Source organism: Otolemur garnettii, unplaced genomic scaffold (assembly GCF_000181295.1).
Source record: "Otolemur garnettii isolate 467f Iridium unplaced genomic scaffold, OtoGar3 scaffold00007, whole genome shotgun sequence".
NCBI lineage: Eukaryota > Metazoa > Chordata > Mammalia > Primates > Galagidae > Otolemur > Otolemur garnettii.
In genome coordinates, this window is record NW_003852402.1 from 7,094,976 (window position 1) to 7,116,551 (window position 21,576).

General features: G+C 52.9%; 1 protein-coding gene across 1 annotated transcript in view; it reads right to left on the minus strand.

Moving 5' to 3' along the window:
- The window catches only part of ZC3H7B (zinc finger CCCH-type containing 7B), a 52,179-nt gene that overhangs the window by 15,747 nt on the left and 14,856 nt on the right, over positions 1-21,576 (minus strand). Inside the window, exons 2-13 of the mRNA XM_003783164.3 lie at positions 15,461-15,519; positions 12,473-12,506; positions 12,172-12,369; positions 10,581-10,739; positions 8,425-8,505; positions 7,644-7,700; positions 5,211-5,253; positions 4,382-4,575; positions 3,755-4,076; positions 2,082-2,140; positions 1,212-1,311; positions 585-746 (exon numbers count right to left, since the gene is read on the minus strand). Coding sequence (XP_003783212.1) covers positions 585-746; positions 1,212-1,311; positions 2,082-2,140; positions 3,755-4,076; positions 4,382-4,575; positions 5,211-5,253; positions 7,644-7,700; positions 8,425-8,505; positions 10,581-10,739; positions 12,172-12,369; positions 12,473-12,506; positions 15,461-15,513 — 1,462 coding nt within the window. The 5' untranslated portion in view covers positions 15,514-15,519. The remainder of the gene's footprint in view (positions 1-584; positions 747-1,211; positions 1,312-2,081; positions 2,141-3,754; positions 4,077-4,381; positions 4,576-5,210; positions 5,254-7,643; positions 7,701-8,424; positions 8,506-10,580; positions 10,740-12,171; positions 12,370-12,472; positions 12,507-15,460; positions 15,520-21,576) is intronic.

The window sequence follows — 21,576 nt, forward strand, 5'->3', positions numbered from 1 at the left end:
AAAAAAAAAAAACAAAAAAAAACCAATCTCATGACTGCTCATGTACTGCCTCAGCGCCTCCACCAAGACACTTGGTTGGGGAAGAGAAGAAACTGAATAAGGTACGCGACAAATATCCATTAAATACTGACTCAACTGTCACGAGCCAGAAGTGAGTACAAGGACAACCACAGGATAATTAAAAAGAGCTGATGTGCACGGAGCCCATTCTCTGTGCCAGTCCTAAATGCTTCATACAGATTCTCTACACATGGTCCTGACAGCCCTGTGGGACCCTACTGTGGTACCAGGACCACTGGTACCAAGAACCAGCTCTCCGTGCCCAGTCTGACCCTCATGCTGTCCACTGGAGCATCCCACATGTTCCCCGCCTGCCTATGGGACTGGTCAGGGCAGGGGATGCTTGTCTTATTGCCAAGCTCGTCCCAGATGAGCCTCAGAGGCCTTTGGGCCCAGCTTCCTCACCTGCCTATGACCACAAGGACCACACCTGCTCTGTTGACCTGTGACATGGAATGGCACAGGGCTGGGTTAGAGGGGCCAGGCCCTGGCTGTGATGTCTAACCCTGCTGCAGCCCACCCACCTTTGCACAGATAGTAGGATCCCACAAAGCTGGTCTTGGTGGGCCGGGGCCGGATCCGCTTCCAAGTCTGGTCCTCGGAGCTCCGGAGCCGGCCAAGTAGGATGTCCCGCTTGCACTTGTGCTCAAGGCCCTCACGGTAGGTGTAGTCGCCAGCCCTGGGTCCTATGGGTAAGTTGGACAGGGGCAGTGATTCTGGAAGCAAAACTGATAGGTGATGGCTAGCAGCCCCAGGCAGTGGGTAGGAATCGGCTCCCTCTGTCTGAAAACCTACCTCCCCCTGCCAAGGCCTCCTGGCAGTTCCCTTCCCTGCTAAGTGCTCCCCAGAGACAGTAGGCCTGAGGCAGGGGCATCTCTCCAAAGACCCTTTCCTCAGCATTCCCTGCCCCATTCTGCCACCACCCTGACTCTAGCCAAGGCTGACCATTTCAGTGTCTTTGGAGAGAAAGTGAAGACAATGCCAGCAGGGAGCAGGCCTGGCAAGTGTCTGTTCCTTTTCCTTCCAGCCCTGGAGGGCCTTTTGTTTTCCTACACTTATCATCAACTGATATGTTAGGGTTCTTTTATTCTGGGACCCCATGCTCCTAAGACCATCAACTCCCTGGGTAGAGCCCATAGGTGTAACATTACCTGTCTTGGGGTAGCAGAGCTGGCAGGCCTGCTTGAACTCGTGGGTGGCAGCCAAGGGGTTCTTGATGAGCAAGGCGGTATTGGGCATACAGGGCTCTGGCTGTGACAGGAGGAGGTTTGCCAGTGTGGGCACCAGATAGCAGTTGGGACCACTGAGGGTACTTGCTCTATGACCACCTCATCCTACCCAAGAGCAGAGCCGTAGCCAAGGTCCCCCCAACTGCCCACCTTCTCAGCTAGGGAGTTTCTTGTAATATGATCCAAGAACCTAGAATATCAGGACCAGACCAGCCTTGGGAAGTTCCTAGACTAGAAGGGGCACATAGGTGACTGTGATCTTGGTCTAGAACCTTTTCTTAAACACAAGTTCAATGTGAAAGCAGAGAAATGTTAATGGCCCTGAGAAGAACCTAGGCATGTACCCTCCTTCAAACCCCTAAGACATCAGCAGTCTTAGGTGACAGCAGACATATTAGGGACTTCCCCAGGGCCACACAACTGGTGTCTAGGCCAAGGTCAGAGTGTAGGGTGCCTAATTCCTCATCATAAGCTCACTTAAACTCAGAATCTGAGTCTTAGAAATCAAGGAAGTTACTAACCCTGGAAAGTCACTTAACTCTTTGAGCCCTGATGCACTCTCCTGCCAGAAAAGGGCAGGGTGCTCGCCCAGCATGCAGCTTGGTGAGGAAGGGCAAAAAAGAAACCATCTCTGGCCTGTCCACTGAAGGTGCCCTGCTTGGGGGGTGGAGGAAGGATACAGACATCACTTCATGCAATAGCTCATTCCCCCACTCGGGTCCAAACCACCTTCCTTCCACCATCGGGAGGGAATGAGGGGCCTGGCCATGGAGTCCCACCTATGTTACTCACCGAAGGGGCTGGTTTCTGAGTACCACTTGAGGGACGGTGGTCCTGTGAGTTGTTCTCCTCTGGGCAGGGAGAAGACACAGAGGGTCAGCTGCCCTGGCTCTGAGGCCAGAAGGGGACTTCTTAGGACTTCCCTGGATATGATTCTAAATCAGAGAAGCCCCCAGGCTATATCCTTTCCTACCTATGCTGCTGATCCCCAGACTCTGTCCCTTTCTTTTCTTTTCTTTCTTTTTTCTTTTTTTTCTTAGCCGGGGCTGGGTTTGAACCCGCCACCTCCAGCATATGGGGTCAGCGTCATACTCCTTTGAGCCACGGGCACCGCCCTTTTTTTTTTTTTTGAGACAGAGTCTCACTATGTCTCACTCAGTAGAGTGCTGTGGCATCACAGCTCACAGCAACCTCAAACTCTTGTGCTCAAGCAGATTCTCTTGCCTTAGCCTTCCTTGTAGCTGGAACTATAGGTGCACACCACAATGCCCAGCTACTTTTTGTTTGTTTAGCAAGCTCAGGCTGGGTTCAAACCACCAGCCCCGGTGCATGTGGCTGGTGCCCTAACAGCTGAGCTACAGGTGCCAAACCCTGCCCCCCCTTTTTCATTTTGTTTTGTTTTGAGACAGAGTTTCACTTTGTTGCCCTTGGTAGTGTCATGGCGTCACAGCCCACAGCAAGCTCAAACTCTTGAGCTCAAGTGATTCTCTTGTCTCAGCCTCCTGAGTAGCTAGGACTACAGGCGCTTGCCACAACACCCAGTTAATTTTTAGAGATGGGGTCTTGCACTTACTCAGGCTGATCTTGAACCTGTGAGCTCAGGCAATCCACCTTCCTCGGCCTCCCAGAGTGCTAGGATTACAGGTGTGGGCCACTCTGTCTCCTTTTCTTCACCCCCACAGCTATTGTCCTGGGGCAGAGAGGCCTCCCAGACCAAACATGTCCACCCCTTGCTTACACCTTTTGAGGCTGCCCACTGCCCCTAGGAAAGTTTCCTTAGCTTGACTCATAGTTCCTCTGAGACCAAGGTGCCCTGGCCAGCTGCTCTGGTTACCTCTAGCCCGTGCACATGCCAGGCTTTTGCTGCTGCTCCTGCTCTCTGGCAGATGAATTTCTTTAAGACCTTGTGCAGCCATCACTTCCTCCAGGAAGTCTCCCCAGGGCCTGAAGCCGAGTGATCCCCAACTCCCGTGTCACTACCACCCTGTGAATCCCTCTCAGCCCTCTCCATGATGACTGCCCTGGACTATGCCTGACCACAGAAGGCCAGTCACACCAGGCTCAGAAGAATCTGTTTTCTCTTTGGGTCCCTGGCACCCAGCCCAGAGTGGTACTCAAGGAGCCCATGGCCTTGCATCATAGCCCCGTGGGATCCCACCAGCCCAGTGAGCCAGAGTGCTGGGAGGCTGGGCAGAGAGCACCAGACTGGCAGTCTAGAGGGCAGAACTATCTGCTCTGTTCTGTGTGACCCTGAACAAGACCCCCAGCCCAGGCCTCAGCCCCACACTGTGCCACAGAGACTCAGCAACCCATGGATGGGGCCCTGGATCGCTAAGGTGTGACAAGGCCTGGGCTTTCAAAATGTGGAGCTGTAGTGCCAACTCCACTCTTCAGAGACTAGCAATGCAACAGTACTTTATAAAATGACCAGGGGGCCCAGGGTGAGTATGTCTCCCAGGCCTCACCTATAAAGGAGTCAGGCTTGTCCAGGGAGCCTCGGGCCGACCCAAAGCTGTCAAGGGCATCGAGCCGGGTCTCTGAGTATGGCAGCAGGTCCAGGGGGTCCAGCGTGGGGCCTGGGGGATCGAGGGCATCCAGCACCGAGGCAGCCAACTTCTTGGAGGGGTCCATGACAAGGCCAAAGGAGGCTGGGGGCAGTGGGCTGGAGACAGGGATGGAGCCGCCCACCACCGGCGGCAGCAGCGGGGTCCCACCGGGAAACACAGGTATCAGCTGGGGGAGCTCACTAGGCATGCCGCTGCCAGGCAGGCCACCCTGGACCAGAGACTGTGGGGGAGGGACAGAGCGAGGGGTCAGCAGAGAGCACGACCACCCAGGCATTCAAGGAAGCTAGCCAACTTGCCCCACTCTGCATGCAGCCTCAACCAGCCACCTGCAAGGAGTCAGGGCTCATCACAGCCCCTTCTGGATATATATTCTGTGGCTACACTTCTATCCCAAGCCAAGTCCCTCCTGAGGCCTCAATTTCTCTGGATGTGACACATGGACAGGGATCTTCTCTTTACCCCTTGTGGAACATTGGGAGCTAGTGGGAGAGGGGCTCAGGTGAGCGGGAGGGCAGCATGGCTCACCAGAGAGTCCAGGAGGCTGTCCAGCTCAGGACCAAAGACATCCCCATCTGAGAAGTCATCCAGGTTCTCGGTGCTAGGAGGGGCCCTGCAGCTGCTGTCCAGGGGGGCCAGCAGGTCCAGAACGTGAGGGAACAGGGGCATCGTGGGGGTGGAGGGGAGGAGGGCTGGGGAGCCTCGCAGGTCCACGTAGCAGTCTGTGGATGGGGTGGGAGTGGAAGAGGTGTCCCAGGCTGGGGTATGCACCCAACACCTTCCCTTCTTTCCCCAGCCCCTGCCAGGGGTCCTGCCTGCCCCATCAGCCTGCCCACACTGGCAGAGGCTCAGCAGTTGTCAGGGAAGGCAGCAGCCCTGAGCAGGAGACAGTCCTGTTCCACGGCATCAGCCTGTGGCCTGGGTCCAGCACCTGAGTGTCTGCCTTCACCACCTCCTCCCCCTGCGGTAAGCAGTATCCTCTCCAAAGGATACTCTTAGAATGTAACCCCTCCCGGAGGCCACTCAGGAAGAAAAGGGAAAAGGAGGACTTTGATGATGGGGATTCCTGGGAGTGGGGAGGGCAGGCCTGGAGTGATGGTCACAGGACCATGGCCACCCACTGTACAGTACGTCCACCCTGGCCAGGCTAGAGATGCCCTCCCTTCCCTGAGAAGGAGTCTGTGGTCCTCATCCCACTGCTTCCTCTCATGCCTCAGGGAGTCCCCAGGGCAGGGGGACCCTCAGGAGCCCCTGCCTACAGGGCCAGGATGGGCAGGGGCTTGACTTGCCTTGGAGATGAGTGACAGGGCCCTCCCCTGGGTCCCCCCACCCCAGGCCCTCACATCAAGGGCCCTACCTGTTTCGATGTCATCTATGGACCCCAATCCATTGGAAGTTCCCTGTATGGGGAAGAACACACAGGTCAGGCAGGGCACTGAGGTGGGGTCTGACTGCTCCACCATGGAGTCCACTCTGCTTGGGCTTCTCACAGCCCCTGTAACCATGAACAGCCCTGACCTCAGGGCCAGATGTGGTACCATCTGTGGTTCACCGGCTGCAGACTGAGCAGGGCATCCAGGTGTGGCCCTGGCAGAGCAAGGCATTCTGCTCATATTTGCTGTGAGCCTTTGGCTGTAGTTGTTTAGTCACTCAACAAACATCTTTTCAATATGTGTGAACATTCGCACACTGCTATGTTCCCAAAATCCTGATGATAGGCATAAGGAAGCACTCAATAAATATCTTCTTTTTTTTTTTTTTTTTGAGACAGAGCCTCAAGCTATGCCCCTGGGTAGAGTGCTGTGGCATTACAGCTCACAGCAACTTCCAACTCCTGGGCTCCAGCGAGTCTCCTGCCTCAGCCTCCCAAGTAGCTGGGACCACAGGCGCCCGCCACAACGCCCGGCTATTTTTTGGTTGTAGCCGTCATTGTTGTTTGGCGGGTCCGGGCTGGGGATTCAAACCTGCCACCTTAGGCGTACGTGGCTGGCGCCTTAGCCGGTTGAGCTATAGGCGCCGAGCCAATAAATATCTTCTTAATGAATGGAATCAATGCTGGCCCGCTTCAACGCCTGCCTGCCTCTTATGATGAAAACCGAGCTTCCCACAGGGACCTAGCGGCATTGTTCCTGCCTGCCCTCCTCTTGGTTTCTTCCACACGCTGACCTCCCAGCCTCAGGGCCTTTGCACTTACTTCCCTCTGTCTGGAAGACTGTTCCACCCACACACCTGCCTCTGCCTAACTCCTCAACCTTCCAGTCTCAGCTTACCTGTCACTAGTGCCTTGTCTAAATCAGGCCTCTCAGCTCCAGCAGCCCACGGCTCCCAGCACTCTGTCTTCATAGCTCTCATGCTTTGTAATCAGAAATCACCAGACTAATGTCCACCCACCCTGAACTGGGAGCTCTTTGAGTTTAGGACTTGCTTTGTTCATCACATACCCAACCCCACACTCCATGCTGGCATGTACTGGGTAAACTCAGACAGGGCACCTAACTTCTCCACTCCTCAGCTTCCCCTTTGTAATATGGGGGGGGGGGTGTAAATAGCACCTCCCATAAAAGGCTGCTATGTAATTGAGATTCAGTCACTCAATATTTTTTTCTGAGCAGTGAGTATGTGCCAGGCCCAATAATTTCTGGTTATAAGCCAGAGTGACAGAAAGACGGATGGATCTCCATCCTAATGCAGGCTGGGCAGCCCCTGGGGACAAAGATGCAGCTGTCTCAGGCCCAGGGCCAAGAAAGTATTTTGTAGGATGCCTTGTTGAGTGACTAAATAGAAGTGCCATAAAGCTCTGGAGGGAGGGAGACCTGCTGCTGCCTCACCACGTGCATCAGCCCAGTCTCCTCCCTGCTCTGTGCCTCAGTTTCCCCTTATGCACAACAATGTGGCAAGACACCAGGCTCTGTCGGTGATCTTACAGCCTTCCTGCACTTTCTGAAAAGCCTCGATGTCCAGCCAAGCAGTTCTTGTGTGGTGAAAGGGTAGTGCTAGGCCCTGCCACCACCCCCAGGATGAGCCAGGTCTACCTGGGTTACCTAAAGGTCTGGGCACTGGGGGTGGAGAGCCCTAACCTCAAGATAGCTCTGCAGCCCTCAGGATTGCCCACCACACCTCCCTCAGGGTCCACAATTCTCAGGTTATACAGTACTTTCCTCCCTTGCCCTGGCTGAGGGATAGAACACCCCTGTTTTCTGGATTTGGAAGCTGAGGTTTGAGATGAGGAACCCATCTGAGGCCACAGCCAGCACAGGGTCCAGCAGGCTCTTCACTGTTGAAAAAAGTGAAAAGTGAAGAGACAGAGAAAAGGCAGGGTAGGGAAGAAGGAAGACCCAGGCCCAGGCCTGAACCAGCAGAAAGGCTGGTGAGAAAGCCGATGACAGCACGAAGTGTGGGGTAGAGAATAGGGACCAGACCACCCAGGGCTTGTCCCAGGTTGGGGGCCATGAGTGGAGCTACCCGGACAGGTCTGCCAACACTGGCCATGTGGCACAGGAGGTACCTCTGGGCACTGTGTGTCCCTCATGGTTCTTCATGTGCTGCCCTCATGAGCCTGAACCAGCCTGCCAGTCACCCTGTCCCTCCAGGGTACACTCCTGGTTCACAACAATGGGGACAAGGACAGCATAACATAAGCCAAGCCCTGATGGCGAATGCCTCCGGACTTGCTGCCTGAGATTATTTATACCCTAGAGAGTGAATTCCAAGCTCCCATAATGGTGGGATGAGCTAAGACAGTTTGGTACGGGGGGAAGCGGGGAGCTTGAGGCTGGAGCCCCCAACTTACCTGATCTGTCATGCCAGCCGCGGTGCCATTACTGAGCAGAGAAAACGTTTCCAATTCCTGTCAGAGAATGGTGGGAAGAGAGGAAGATACTGAAAAGATGCCTGGGGTTCCACCAGCCAGGGCAGCAGAGAGTGGCTGGGATTTGTGGTACCCTCCGATGGAATCCCTTGCTGTCTCTCTGGTCAGATTCCAGTATTCTCCAACTAGACCAGGTGGAGCGTCTCCACATACATGCTCTCCTGCCTGTCAGGGACGCACCGCCCACCTCTCATTTCAAGGCTCCCGGGAGCCCTCTGAGGTGGGCACGATCACCCCCACCTTCCAGATGGGGAGACCAAGGTGCATAGATGAGCTAACTTGCTCAAGGACATGGCAGAGACTCTAGAGCCAGATGCTTCCCTGGCACACAGTGGGTGGCAAATGAATAGATGTGGATCTGAACTAGTCAAATTTGCACCATACGGGGGTTATTTGAAAAGATAGGGCTGAAGGACGCCAGCCTCAACACAGGCCACCTCCGAGGTAATTAAAGTCAGCCAGGGCAGGGGAGGGAGCAGTTTTTAGCAGATGGTATCTAAGGAGAACTAGAAGCATTGGCTATTCTTTCCTTTCCCAAAAGGTCTGGTAGTCATTCCAGGGCTTCCAGCCAACAGAGAGGGAAGATCGCCTGCTGCTCACCCCTCTCGCCTAAGCAGGCCCTGGCCACCCTCACCCACCTCCCTGAGTCCCTTCCTTCAGTTTTCCCCATCCCCACCCACTCCAGGGTCTAGAGCCCAATTACCTGGGGCCTCTTATATGCCTTGCGAACTCGCAGCCCAAGCTTCTGGGCCAGCTCCTGACCAAGCTGAGTTACACTCTCATCCTGGAAAAGGCAAGACAGAGGGTGGGTCAGTCTGCCCAGGGTCCCAAAGCTATGCTCCTGCACCACCGTCATCCCACATAACAGATGAGATGACCCTGGCTTGCCCAAGTCACACAGCTAGTGAGTGGTGTGACCAGGACCATGACCCTCATGCTTCTGTTTTTCCTTTAATTTGGGGGACAGAAAAGAATAATTTTGTTTTTATGTTAATCTATTCTTCCTATAAAATTGCTCCTTCGCAGAGGTAATCACGCTGTGTTGGTCCAATGCGTTTCCTTGCAGATCTTTCTAGGAATACACGTGGGCAGGCCTGTAAAGAATGTTTAGTTTTGTTTGTGGGGATTCTTTTTTCTTTTTTTTTTTCCATAGAGAATCATATTATACCTATAGTTCTACAACTTGGTTCCATCGCAGAGCAACGCCTTGGAACTCTTGGCCAGTGAAGACCCGTGGATCACGCCTGGGGCTCTGAGACCCAAAGGAGGAAGGGTGTATAAAGTTTGAACCATGCCTGACCACAGTGAGTGGTCACTGAACAGTACCTGTCCTTTCTTCCCCTCTCCGCACCTGCATCACTGAATGTGCACTGCATGCCAGGCAGGAGCTGGGGCAGACGGGGCCCAGGCCTCCTGGAGATCAATCAGTAAACCCAGAAATAGGAAACTGCAGATGATGACGAGACCAGGCACAGAGGATAAGAGGAGACTGTGACATCCTGTGTGTCTCCCTACTTCACTGCCAATCCCTGAAGAGCAGGCCTGGATGGGTCTCATCATCTTTGTTCCCCAGTGTCCAGCATGGAGCATGGGTTCGGTCAGTATTTGCCCAACAAAGACCAGAAGAAGGGGGGATTCCCTAATGCAGAATCAGGAGTCCTCAGTTTGGATACTGCCTCCATGCTATTTACTAGTCCTCAGTGGCTCCCCGCTTCCCTACCTGTGGTGGAGACAAAAGCTCCTCTGTCTCCTTATGAATGAGCACCCAGTGAGACCTGGGTGTGGGATGCTATGGACACTGTAAAGTGCACTATGAGTCAGGACTATTGTCATGAAGAAAGGTTCTTTTTGTTTTTGTTGCAGTTTGGCCGGGGCCGGGTTTGAACCTGCCACCCTCGGTATATGGGGCCAGCACCCTACTCACTGAGCCACAAGCGCCACCCAACAAGAAAGGTTCTTAATTGTGACCTCAACTCTGCTCTGCCCCCCTGAAATCCTTCTTGCCTCATCCTATCCTACTCAAGCCCCACCTCTGGCAGGGAGCTTTCAAGCATGGACAACTCCTGCCTTCTCGGCCCTTCCTGGGCAGCATGTAGGCTTCTCCAAGCGTTCACACCTTTATTATCTCAGGGGTAACACAGGAAGGGTGTTTTATAGATGTAGAGCTGATGTGCAGAGATGGAAAGTACTTTGTCCGAGGTCATGCTGGGGGTCAGAGTGGACTCAGGCCTAGTTCCCAGAGCTGTTTCAACTCATCTCCAGTGGGCTGTGGGACCCTGAAGAGCCAGATGTGGGCACCATGTGGGCATGCAGTAAATACCTGCTATATGGAAAGTAAATGGGGGTATGTGTCCAGCTGTTAGCAGGCCAGGCCACCTCACAGGCTCTCTTCCCTTCCCAGTGACAGTCCCGACATCAGGACCCCAGTACAGAGGGCACCTTTTAATCCTCATGACAACCATATGCTCTCAGAATGTGTGTAGAGGCTAATTTTACACCAACTCTAGAATCATGCTGCCTGGGATCAAGTCTTAGCTCTGCCATCTCCTGGCTGCTGCGATCTTAGGTAAGTGCCCCTCTCTCCATGCCTCTGTCTCCTCATCCTTGTAACAGGAGTAATAACAGTATCCTGCTTGTAGGGTTGGTAAAAGGATTGAGTTAATGTGTCTTAGCTGTGCCCGGCACACTATCAAAGCTCAGAGAAAGTCAGCAGGTGTTAACGTCAAGATCTGTAACTCCATATCACAGAGGGCGACACTGAGGCTCAGAAAGATGTGGCAGTGTGGCCCCAGTGAGGGCCAGAGCAGAGGGTTTGGAGCATGTTGAGCCCAGCCCTGGCATAGTGGGAACTGCACTCACGTGGGGCAGAGCGAGGGAGCAGCGGCTGCTGCACTCGTAGGCCTCCTTGTGACGCCCCAGCTCGTTGAGGGCGCGTGCCTTGCGGAACAGCGCTCGGATGCTCTCACCGTCCAGGCACAGTGCCTTCTCGCTGTCCTCTAGCGCCTTCTCATACAGGCCCTGCCGGAGAGGACCAGGCAGCAATTGGTTAGCACCTGTTACCCTCCTGCTCCCTTCTTGGCCTGAACACCAGCCTCCCTTCTCAGACTGGGGCCTAGGAGGGGGCCCAAGATCTCTAGGAGAGAAGGCAGGAAGCACTCTGGCCTTCTGACCCTGATCAAGGGCATCTGTGTGTCCAGCAGGCAGGGCTGCAGTGGGTGCTGGCAGGATGCGAGGGGGAGGGACCTGCAGGGTTTACCATGATGAGTCTGGTCACTCAAAAACATCTGTTTTCAGAACATCAGGGACTGAGTAACAATGTCGCCTCTGAGAAATGAAACAATGATGGCAGCTCTATGCACACAACAAAATGTGAAGGGCCAAACCCTCAGGCACACTGGACTGCAGAGGTGTTATGGGGCCCTCAGCAGAGCCTCTTGTGAGGCCCTCCCCGAGTCTTCAGGGAGCAGGACCCCACAGGAAGAGGAGGAGGCTGGAGCTCTAAGGAGGTGAGGAGGGGAGAGGGAGGGAATGGAAGTCAGAGAGAATGAGGAGGCTAAGGGTGTGGGATGGAAAAGGAGGCCAGGAGGGAGAAGCAGAAGTCAGACCCCCACCAGAGCCCAGGGTCTGCCAAGATGCTAACTTGATTCATCTGCAGTAGGGCCAGGGCACTAGTACTTTTAGAAGCTCTCCAGGTGGCTGGATGAGATAGCTCATGCCTATAATCCTAACACTCTGGGAGGCTGAGGTGGGTGGATCTCCTGAGCTCAAGAGTTCCAGACCAGCCTGAGCAAAGCAAGACCTCATCTCTACTAAAAATACAAAAAGTAGCCAGGCGCTGTGGTGAGTGTCTATAGTCCCAGCTACTCAGGAGGCTGAGGCTCCCTCAAACTCAGGAGTTTGAAGTTGCTGTAAGCTATGATGCCATGGCACACTGCCCATGGCACCTGAGTGAGTCTGTCTCAAAATAAATGAAAATAAATAAGGTCAGGTATGGTAGTTCATGCCTGTAATCCTTGCACTCTGGGAGATCAAGGAGAATGGATTGCTTTAGCTCAGGAGTTCAAGACCAGTCTGAGCAAGAGTGAGACCCTGTCTCTAAAAATAGAAAAACTAGCTGGCCATTGTGGTGGGCTCCTTTAGTCCCAGCTACTCAGGAGGCTGAGGCAAGAGGATCCCTCGAACATAAGAGTTTGAGGTTACTGTGAGCTATGACGACATAGCACTTTACCCAGGACAATAGAGTGAGACTATGTATCAATCAATCAATAATAAAAGTTCTCCAGGTGAGTCTGTTGTGCAGTTGGGACAGACAGATACAGACAGGAGGAAGAGGAGGTAGCAGCTGGGCCTGGGCCCACAGGTTCACCAGGGCATGGGCCCGGCCTGGCCGGGCAGCCAGGGGGCCATGGGGACTGGAGGAGGGGTGGAGGAGAGGAGGGGCCAGGCTCACCATGGTGAAGTAGCAGGCAGCCCTGTTGACATGAAGCTTGCACAGCAGCTCCCGGGGCAGGGCCACCTGGTCAGAGGCAGCATAGTCAGCCACGTTCAGCCCCTCCACATACTGCACCAGGGCCTGCTTGTAGTCCTTCTCCCGGAACAGGTCATTGCCCTCAGCAAGTAGGTTCTGCACCAGCTTGAGTAGAAAGGCCTGTCGGGGGCAGGTGAGGGGAACTCAGCACTTCCTCCCTACCCAGCCCCAGAGCTGGCAGCCCTGTCCTTGACCTTTGCCCAGCCTGGCAGCTGACACTCACCTCATATTCTTCTTGCTTTAGGGGTAGTGTTGACCTAGAAGGAAAAAAGGACACAAAGTCTAGGTAAGCCTAAGAGTCCCAGCTTCACAGAGGCCCCAGGAGGCAGAGTTGCAGGCCAGAGGTCATTTAAGGAGTGGGCTCCTCCAGCTCAGACCTCACCTCATGGTTTGGGTGAGAGGGCACAGGTTTCCCCCCTAAATTAGCACCACGCAGGCCTTCTGTTTCTGATAGAAGAATTTGCATTTTCCCAAAGGACTGACAGCCAGGCTCTTGCAGGGCACAGATGCTGAGGAAGAGCAGACCAGCCCTAGACCCAGCCCTCTCCCCAAAGGACAACAGCAGCCCAAGTCCCTTCTCAGTCCATGAGGGAGAAAGGGGAGGAGCCCTGGTTCAGCCTAGGAGGACGCTCAACGCCAGGCACAGGGGCTGTGGTAGGAGGAACTCTGGGAATGGGGCAGCAGGGACAGGCAGGAAGCACAAGCATCAAGGAATGCTTCCCATGTGGGTGGGACCTTGGGAATGGCCACGCCCTCTCCAACTCAGACCTGTACCTGCAGCCCATCGGGGTGAGGCACCTGGGGTCTACTTCAGGCCCCCTAAACTTGGCAGTCTCTGTCCTTCTCTCACCCACTCTCACATGCCCCAGCCAACACCAGCTATGCTCCAAACCTGTCAACTCCTCACACCAGACTCAGAAAATTAGGTGGCATCTGTGGCACCCTCCCCTGTCCTATGGCAAATAACACCAGCTTAGTGTGAAAGACAGCATTATCCCGGGGAGGACTGAGGCACATCTGTCAGGCTAAATGGCTAAGCAGGAAGGGCAAGTAAGGTTGATCTCCTGGTCCCTCACTTCACAGAGAATGCGGACACTCAGAGTGGGGCAGTGACTTGCCCAAGGTCACTCAGCAGGTCAGCAGCAGAGGCAGCCAGAGCGCAGGGTTGGGCTCTTTCCATTTCTGGAAAATTACCATCACCTGGGCAAGAAGGAGGAGCTTATGCCTGTGAGCAACAAGCGGGGGAAATACTGGAGGTCTGTGTGTGCACATGTGTGAGGTGGGCCCAGGTGTGACACGGCCTTGCCATCCCACAGCCAGGCCTGGCCCTCCTTCCCCACGCCATTGCAGGTGCCTGCTCCCTGTGCGGTCCCAGCTCCAGGCCCCATCACCACCCTCTTTGCTCCAGCCTCTGCTCTTCCAGCATTAGCTTCACCTTCAGTAGGTCACACTCCTGTGCTAGGACATCTCAGCCTGACATTGAGGCCCTCTGCAACCCATCACCAACCCACCTGTCCAGACTCACTTTCCGGCTCCCACATGGTCTGTGCCCAGCGGTCCTAACAGATGTTGGCTCAGCCTGTGAAGCATGTGTGGATGCAGTGTAGGAGCAGTGGGGCAAAAATAGAGAGACTGATGCTAAAAGCAGCAAGTCCTACTGAGTCTCCTACAAAGCCCAAGGAGGCTGACAGCTGGGCTCCAGGAGGCTGCCCTGTGGTTGAACCTTCCAGAACAAACATTTTCCCCCAGCACCACAGTCCTCCATCACCCTCACAGTGACCCTGTGAGGGAAGTGGCATTACATCCATCTCACGGGTAAGGAAGCCACCCCGGAAGTGGGAGAACGGGGATGGGGATCCAGAGAAACAGCGATGGAGGTTAAAGATGCGAAACTCCTCTTAGGAAAATCAGGAGTCACAAGGTTCCTCTTGTTGCCCAGACTGGCCTCTGAGAAATCTGAGCAAAGAAATCAAACCCCTGCTCCCCCCAAGTGGGAGAAGCCCCAATTTCCCCCTGCCCATGAAGAGTGCTAAGCAGGGCCTGCTCTGGTGGCCGGGTCTGAGGAGGACCCCCGCTGGCAGCAGGGCAGGGTGGGTTTAGTGAACAGCCCAGGTGTGGGGTCCTGTAAGCCCTGGGGCCACATTCTAGGTCCCCCCAAATATCCCCAATCAAATTATCCCAGATTTGGACAGCTTTAGGAAGTAGTTGGGGAAAGTGACTGTGTGTGAATTGTGGAAGGAGAGTGTTAATATAAACTGTGTGACAGCAACGTGGACAGTGTGTGTGAAAACGGACCTGGTCTGTGGCAACTGTGGGTGAAATGGGTGGTGATGGGGCCTGGAGCTGGGACCGCACAGGGAACAGGCACCTGCAATGGCATGGGGAAGGAGGGCCAGGCCTGGCTGTGATGGTGGGAGGCAAGTGAGAGGGTGGGATGGCAAGGCAGGGAATGTTCTAGAGGTCTGGGTGAGAGAACAAAATTGGGGAGTATATGAGGGTGTGAAAAAATTCCAGTTTTAAGGGGAGCATATTTAAGAAAAAGTACACAAAATTATGAACACAGAATTGTTATGCTGCCTGCCTTCCAGGGCAAGGAAAGGGGCCCGTAAATATTGGCCATAAAACCTACATTTCATAGAGTCACAGTGAATATGCTTCTAAGGATTCATGTAAGAGAAATAAAAGAAAAACGTTAATAAAAATATTTTGTATGATAAAGCAAAAGAAAAGAAAAACAAAACAGGGCATATGGGTGCTAGGGGACACATAATAAAAAGAGCGGAGGGTTTGAAGTCAGCCAGCACTAAGAATGGGGTCCTTCCATGCTGTGTGACCTTAAACATGTTGCTTAACTTCTCTGAGCCTCAGCTGTTCCATCTGCAAAATGGAAATGAGGCCATTTACTTTACTGGGCTCTTGTGAAGATTAAAAAGACAATGAATGTGTAGAGTCCAGAATGGAGCCTGAGATAATAAGTGTTCAGCAAGGCAGACCATTGATGTATTGGAAGATTCAGGCATGCAGGCAGAACTGATGGGGATTGTGTGTGCACATGTGGTGGGTGAGGGATGGATGACCCATGCCTGTGGTGTTCACAGCCCAGCCACATGAGCTGGCTTGTCCCAGCTCCCCACAGCACACTTAGGAGCCTGAACAGGGAGTCTCCGCAGGAGAGGGGAGGACTCGCCCTGCCCATCCACCCCGTGCTTACTGGATGAACTGCAGCCCCTTCTCGATGTCCGCCTTCCGTTTCTGCCTCTCCATTAGTCTCTGGGGAGAGAGCACAGACCACTGGTCAGTCAGCTGGTCGCCGCCACCCACTTTGTGGGCCCACAGATAGGAGTGCTCTCACTCCCACTGTCTTCCCATTTCCCAGGGGAAGGGAGGTCCCTGAGAGTGCTGCCTGTGTCAGCACACTGTCCACAGCCATGCGCCCCTGGACTCCTCGACCCACAAGCTGCACAGAGGCCACCTGCCCTTTCCCACACACAGCTTGGCCAGGGTGCCCTCAAGTTCAAGGGGAAAATCTTGTTTTCATCACCAAATTTAGTAGTCTGTGCTGCTGCCAGGGAAAAGAGACACAGAACACGTGGAATGAGGGACAATGATTATACATGACAATGGAGCACCAGGCCCCCGGCCACATCTGTATAAGGGTCTTGCTGACTTTTCTAACAGTGCCATGAGACAGGTATCATTTCAACTCCATTTTACCAAGGACACTGAGGAACCTTGGGGCACCTCCAGCACAAGCCAGGATTCAAACCCCAGGATGTGTCTCCTTTCAAACCCACCAGCAGTCCGTCTGTGCAGGCTGATGATCCCTGCGATGGCTGCCCGAGGGGGAGAGCCAAGAAGCAGATGGCCACAGTGCCCACTAGATGCAGATGGGAAACCTAGGGTCCTGACCCCCAGCCAGACCTTACAACCTAGTCAGGACATGGACAGATACTACAACATCTCCATCCAAATCAGACTCCTGGTTGGGGTGTCTGGAAATAGACTGGATGGGGTGGCTAGCCCCATAGCCAGGCATTGTGGTGGGCGCCTGTAGTCCCAGCTAATAGGGAGGCTGAGGCAAGAGAATTGCCTAAGCCCAAGAGCTGGAGGTTGCTGTGAGCTGTGACGCCACAGCACTCTATCGAAGGTGACAAAGTGAGACTGTCTCTAAAAAAAAAAAAGACTGGATGGGCACAAAGAAAGTGGAAGCTCCTCAAAGGGGACAACATTTAAATTGGGCTTTGAAGGATGAATAGGAGTTGGTTTCTTGGTGTCAGGGAGGGGACGCCTTCTAGCAGACTATGTGTGGTGGTTTACAAAAACCACTATTGGCTCGGCACCTGTGGCTCAAGTGGCTAAGGCGCCAGCCACATACACCTAAGGTGGCGGGTTTGAATCCAGCCCGGGCCTGCCAAATAACAATGATGGCTGCAACCAAAAAATAGCCAGGCGTTGTGGTGGGCACCTGTGGTCCCAGCTACTTGGGAGGCGGAGGCAGGAGACTTGCTTGAGCCCAGGAGTTGGAGGTTGCTGTGAGCTGTGATGCCACAGCACTCTACCCAGGGAGACAGCTTTAGGCTCTGTCTGCCTCCCCAGACACAGAAGGGGAGGGTTTTGTTCAGCTCGGAGGCCTTTCCTCCCTGGCACTAGGCACTGTGCAGAAGGTAGGGGCAGACAAAGAAAGAACAGGTTGCTCAGGCCCAGTCCTGCCCCTGGACAACTGCTGGTCCAACAGGAAAGAGACAGGTGGGCCAATGGGAGCTGCCCGCTGTGGGACAGGCCAGCTGGCAATGGACAGGACAGAGAGCTGGGTCTACAGGGGAGGCCAGGGAAGGCTCTGGAGGAGGTGGTCCTCGGGCTGGCTAGTGAAGGAGAATGGCAAATTTCTTAGAAAGACTGGGAGGGGAAGGACATTCCTAACCAGAAGCCCACCCAGAGGATGCAGAACAAGGCCCAGCTTACTCCCTATGGCACCCTATAATTTGCATACCCATGAAGATAGAGAAGCCCAGGGCTGCCCCTCCTTGAGGGTTGCAGATAGGTGGGCTGGTGGCCGACGACTAGGAGAAAGCCCTAGAGTTGGGAGCAGCAGAGGAAGGACACACATGTTTCCTGGCGCCCACCATGCACCAGGTATCATGCTTATGTCTTCTGATCAAGGGACCTTTTGCGGGCAGCTCCCAATGGTCCCTGCTGAGGATAACAGTGGCACAGACCATCCCAAGAGCTACCCAGTATGGCTCTGTGCCTGGCTTTGCCTGACCATGCCCTGACATAGAAAGCAAACTACTGGGCGGTGCCTGTGGCTCAAAGGAGTAGGGCACCGGCCTCATATACTGGAGGTGGCAAGTTCAAACTTGGCCCCGGCCAAAAACTGCAAAATAATAATAATAATAATAATAATAAAGCAAACTACTAGGCACCTGAAGTGCTACCCTTGGGGCAGAGGGCCAGGCAGGTACAGAGCATATTGCCTGGAAGAAAAAACCACAGAGGCCAAGAGGACAGTAAGCCTTTGTGATCTGGGGACATGGGGGAACCACACTCATTCCTTTAACTCACTCATTGAACTCAAGTGGGTACTTCCAGCCCTAATCTGGGTACAAAATTCCTCCCCTGTCTTCTGGGGAAATCAAACTGCAGGGACAGGGTTACAATAAACAAAATAGGAGCATCAATAGCAGCATCCACCCATCCAGCCATCTATGAAATGGGCACCAAAGGTATACCTTAAACGTTCTAGGCCGGCTGGGGATTTAGCAATTAACAAAGTTGACAAAGTCTCTCTTCTAGGCACACAACAAATATATAATGGAACACAGGAAGGAAACACACAATGAAGAAAAACGATACAGAGTGGCAGGTGTTATAGTGATAATGTAGCCAGGAAAGGCCACCTTGACATTAGAACAGAGAACTATATGACACAAGGGAGCAAGCCATGTGAATGTCTGGTGAAAAACTGTGTCAGAGGTAACAGCCAGTACAAAGGTCTCAAGGCAGGTGCCCGGTTGGCGGATCTGAGGAAGTACGGGAAGCTGGCGTGGCGGGAGTGGAATAGGCTGCGAGGAGAAAGGGGATGGCAAGGTCAGAGGTGAGCAGGGAACGCCACTCCTAAAAGTCTGCAGATTCCACCCTAAGGCAGAGGAGCCACAGGAGGTTTTGAACAAAAGGGCAGCTCTTTGGTTTTGCTCTACAAGAAAATGAGTTGCATTAAATAACTGAGATTTATTTAAATCTTATCTCTCAGGGTTGTGCAAGAAAATAGTACCCCAAGAAGCTAGGGAAGGTAGTGCTGGTAGCTTAGTGGGTAGGTGCTGACCACACACACTGAGGCTGGTGTGTTCGAACCTGGCCTGGGCCAGCTAAACAACAATGACAACAGCAACAAAAAAAATAGCCGGGCATTGTGGCGGGTGCCTGTGGTCTCAGCTACTTGGGAGCCTGGGGCAGAAGAATCTCTTGAGCCCAAGAGTTTGAGGTTGCTGTGAGCTGTGATGCCATGGAACTGTACCAAGGGTGATAGCAAAAAAAAAAAAAAAAGAAGCAGCAGCAGCAGCAGCAGCTAGGGGAGTTTCTCAAGTCCACCTGGAGCCTGAGTTCAAAGAGACAGGGAAGATGGACATCAGACAGCCTGAGCAACAATGTGCCAAGAGAGCAAAGCCCCCAGCTCTGGAGGCACCCAAGACCCTCATCTTTGCAGGAAAAAGAAAACTAATGAAATTTTCATTACTAGGTTCTGAGGTTTTAGACTTGCTTGGGACCTGTCATCTCTTTCTGATTTCTCCCTTCTGGAATGGGAATGTCTATCTTATGCCCATCCCACCATTGCATTTTGGAAGCATATGACTCGTCTGCTTTCACAGGTTCACAGCTAAAAAGAAATTCTGCCTTAGGATGAATTGTATATTGAGTTTCACCCTATCAGATTTAGTTATTTGGAAAGACTTTGGACTTCAGATCTTAGAGATGAACTTGAAATGAGTTAAGACTCTTGGGCTGTTGGGATGGAATGGATGTGCTTTGTATGTGATAAAGACATGAATTTTGGGGGACTAGGAGTGGAATGTTTTTGTCCTCCCCAAATTCATATGCTGAAGTACTAATCCCTAACGTATTAGGGATAGAGATAGGGCCTAGAAGGAGGAGGTACCTGTAATTAAGATTAAATGAGTCATAAGGATAGGGCCCTGATCCAACAAGACGACTGTCCTTGTAAGTGACCCCAGAGACATCTCTCTCTCTCCTCCCATGCACAGGCTAAGGAAAGGCCATGTGAGGACACAGTGAGTTCTGTAAGCCAGAAAAAGAGCCCTCACCAGAAACCAAATCAGCCAGCACCTTGATCTAGGACTTCCAGCCTCCAGAACTGTGAGAAAATCAATTTCTGTTGCTTAAGCCACTCAGTCCACAGCATTTCAGTATGGCAGCAAGCAGACTAATATGGTGGCTAAAAGGTCATTTGTTTTTAGCTACAGAGGGAAGTGGTATGAGCACCTTGAAGGTGAATGTCAGGCATGACTCAGAGAAGGCATTTAGTGGAAAAGCAAGGCCCATGTATGCCAATCAAACTTCTGGAACCTCATGTTTTTCTTTTTATTTGTTTTTCTTCATTCATTGTTTTGAGACAGGGTCTTGCTCCGTTCCCCAGGCTGAAGTGCAGTGGAGACATCATAGTTCACTACAACCTTGGGCTCAAGCAATCCTCCTACTTCAGCCTCCTGAGTCGCAGGGACTATAGGCATACATCACCAGGTTCAGCTAATTTTTCTATTTTTTTGTAGGAATGATGTCTCCGTCTTGCCCAAGGTGGCTCCAAACTCTTGATCTCAAGCCATCCTCCAACCTCAGACTCCCAAAATGGTAGGATTATAGGCGTACACCACCGGGCTATGTCCCAATTTTTTTTTTTTTGAAACAGAGTCTCATTATAGAGTGGATAGATTATAGTAGATAGGCACTGGATAGAGTGCCATGGTGTCATAGCTCTCAGACCCTTGGGCTTAAATGATTTTCTTGCCTCAGCTTCCCAAGTACCTGGGACTACAGGTGCCCACCACAATACCTGGCTATTTGTTGTTGTTGTTATTGTTGTTTTCCTTATAGTTGTCATTGTTGTTTGGCAGGCCCCAGTGTATGTGGCTGGCGCCCTAGCTGCTGAGCTACAGGGGCCGAGCCCCAACTTATTTATTTATTTATTCATTTTTTAAGAAAAATCTCAGGGCGGGTGGTACCTGTGGCTCAGTGGGTAGGGCACTGGCCCCATATACCAAGGGTAGCGGGTTCAAACCCAGCTCCGGCCAAAGTGCAACAAAAAATAGCTGGGTGTTGTGGCGGGCACCTATAGTCCCCGGTACTCGGGAGGCTGAGGCAAGAGAATCGCCTAAGCCCAGGAGTTGGAGGTTGCTGTGAGCTGTGTGATGCCACAGCACTCTATCAAGGGCAACAGAGTGAGACTCTGTCTCTACAAAAAAAAAAAAAAATCTCCAAGAAAGAAATGGAGGCACTGGTCCCGTATGCCAGAGGTGGCAGGTTCAAACCCAGCCCCAGCCAAAAAAAAAAAAAAAAACTGCAAAAAAAAAGAAGATAGAAACGGAGACTAAGATCTGCCCAAGATCCCAGTGCCTGGCCAAAATTTCATACTGGACTTGTTTTAAATGGGCTTTTCTGAGAAATATAGCTATGAAATAAGGAATTAAGAAAAACAATTCTGGCAGGGTGAGGTGGCTCGTGCCTATAATCCTAGCACTCTGGGAGACGGAGGCAGGTGGATTGCTTGAGCTCAGGAGTTTGAGACCAACCTGAGCAAAAGCAAGACCCTGTCTCTACTAAAAATAGAAAAACTGGCAGGTGGCGCCTGTGGGTCCGTGAGTAGGGAGCCGGCCACATATAGCGAGGGTAGCGGGTTCAAACCCTGCCCCCACTGAACTGCAACCAAAAAATAGCTGGGCATTGTGGAGGACGCCTGTAGTCCCAGTTACTCGGGTGGCTGAGGCAAGAGAATCGCTTAAGCCCAGGAGTTGGAGGTTGCTGTGAGCTGTAATGCCACATCACTCTACCGAGGGTGATATAGTGAGACTCTGTCTCTACAAAAAAAATATATATATATATAGAAAAACTGGCTCGGCACCTATAGCTCAACAGGCTAAGGCGCCAGCCACATACACCTAAGGTGGCAGGTTCGAATCCCCAGCCTGGGCCCGCCAAACAACAATGACGGCTGCAACAACAACAAAAAAAAATAGCCAGGCGTTGTGGCGGGCGCCTGTGGTCCCAGCTACTTGGGAGGCGGAGGCAGGAGACTCGCTTGAGCCAGGAGTTGGAGGT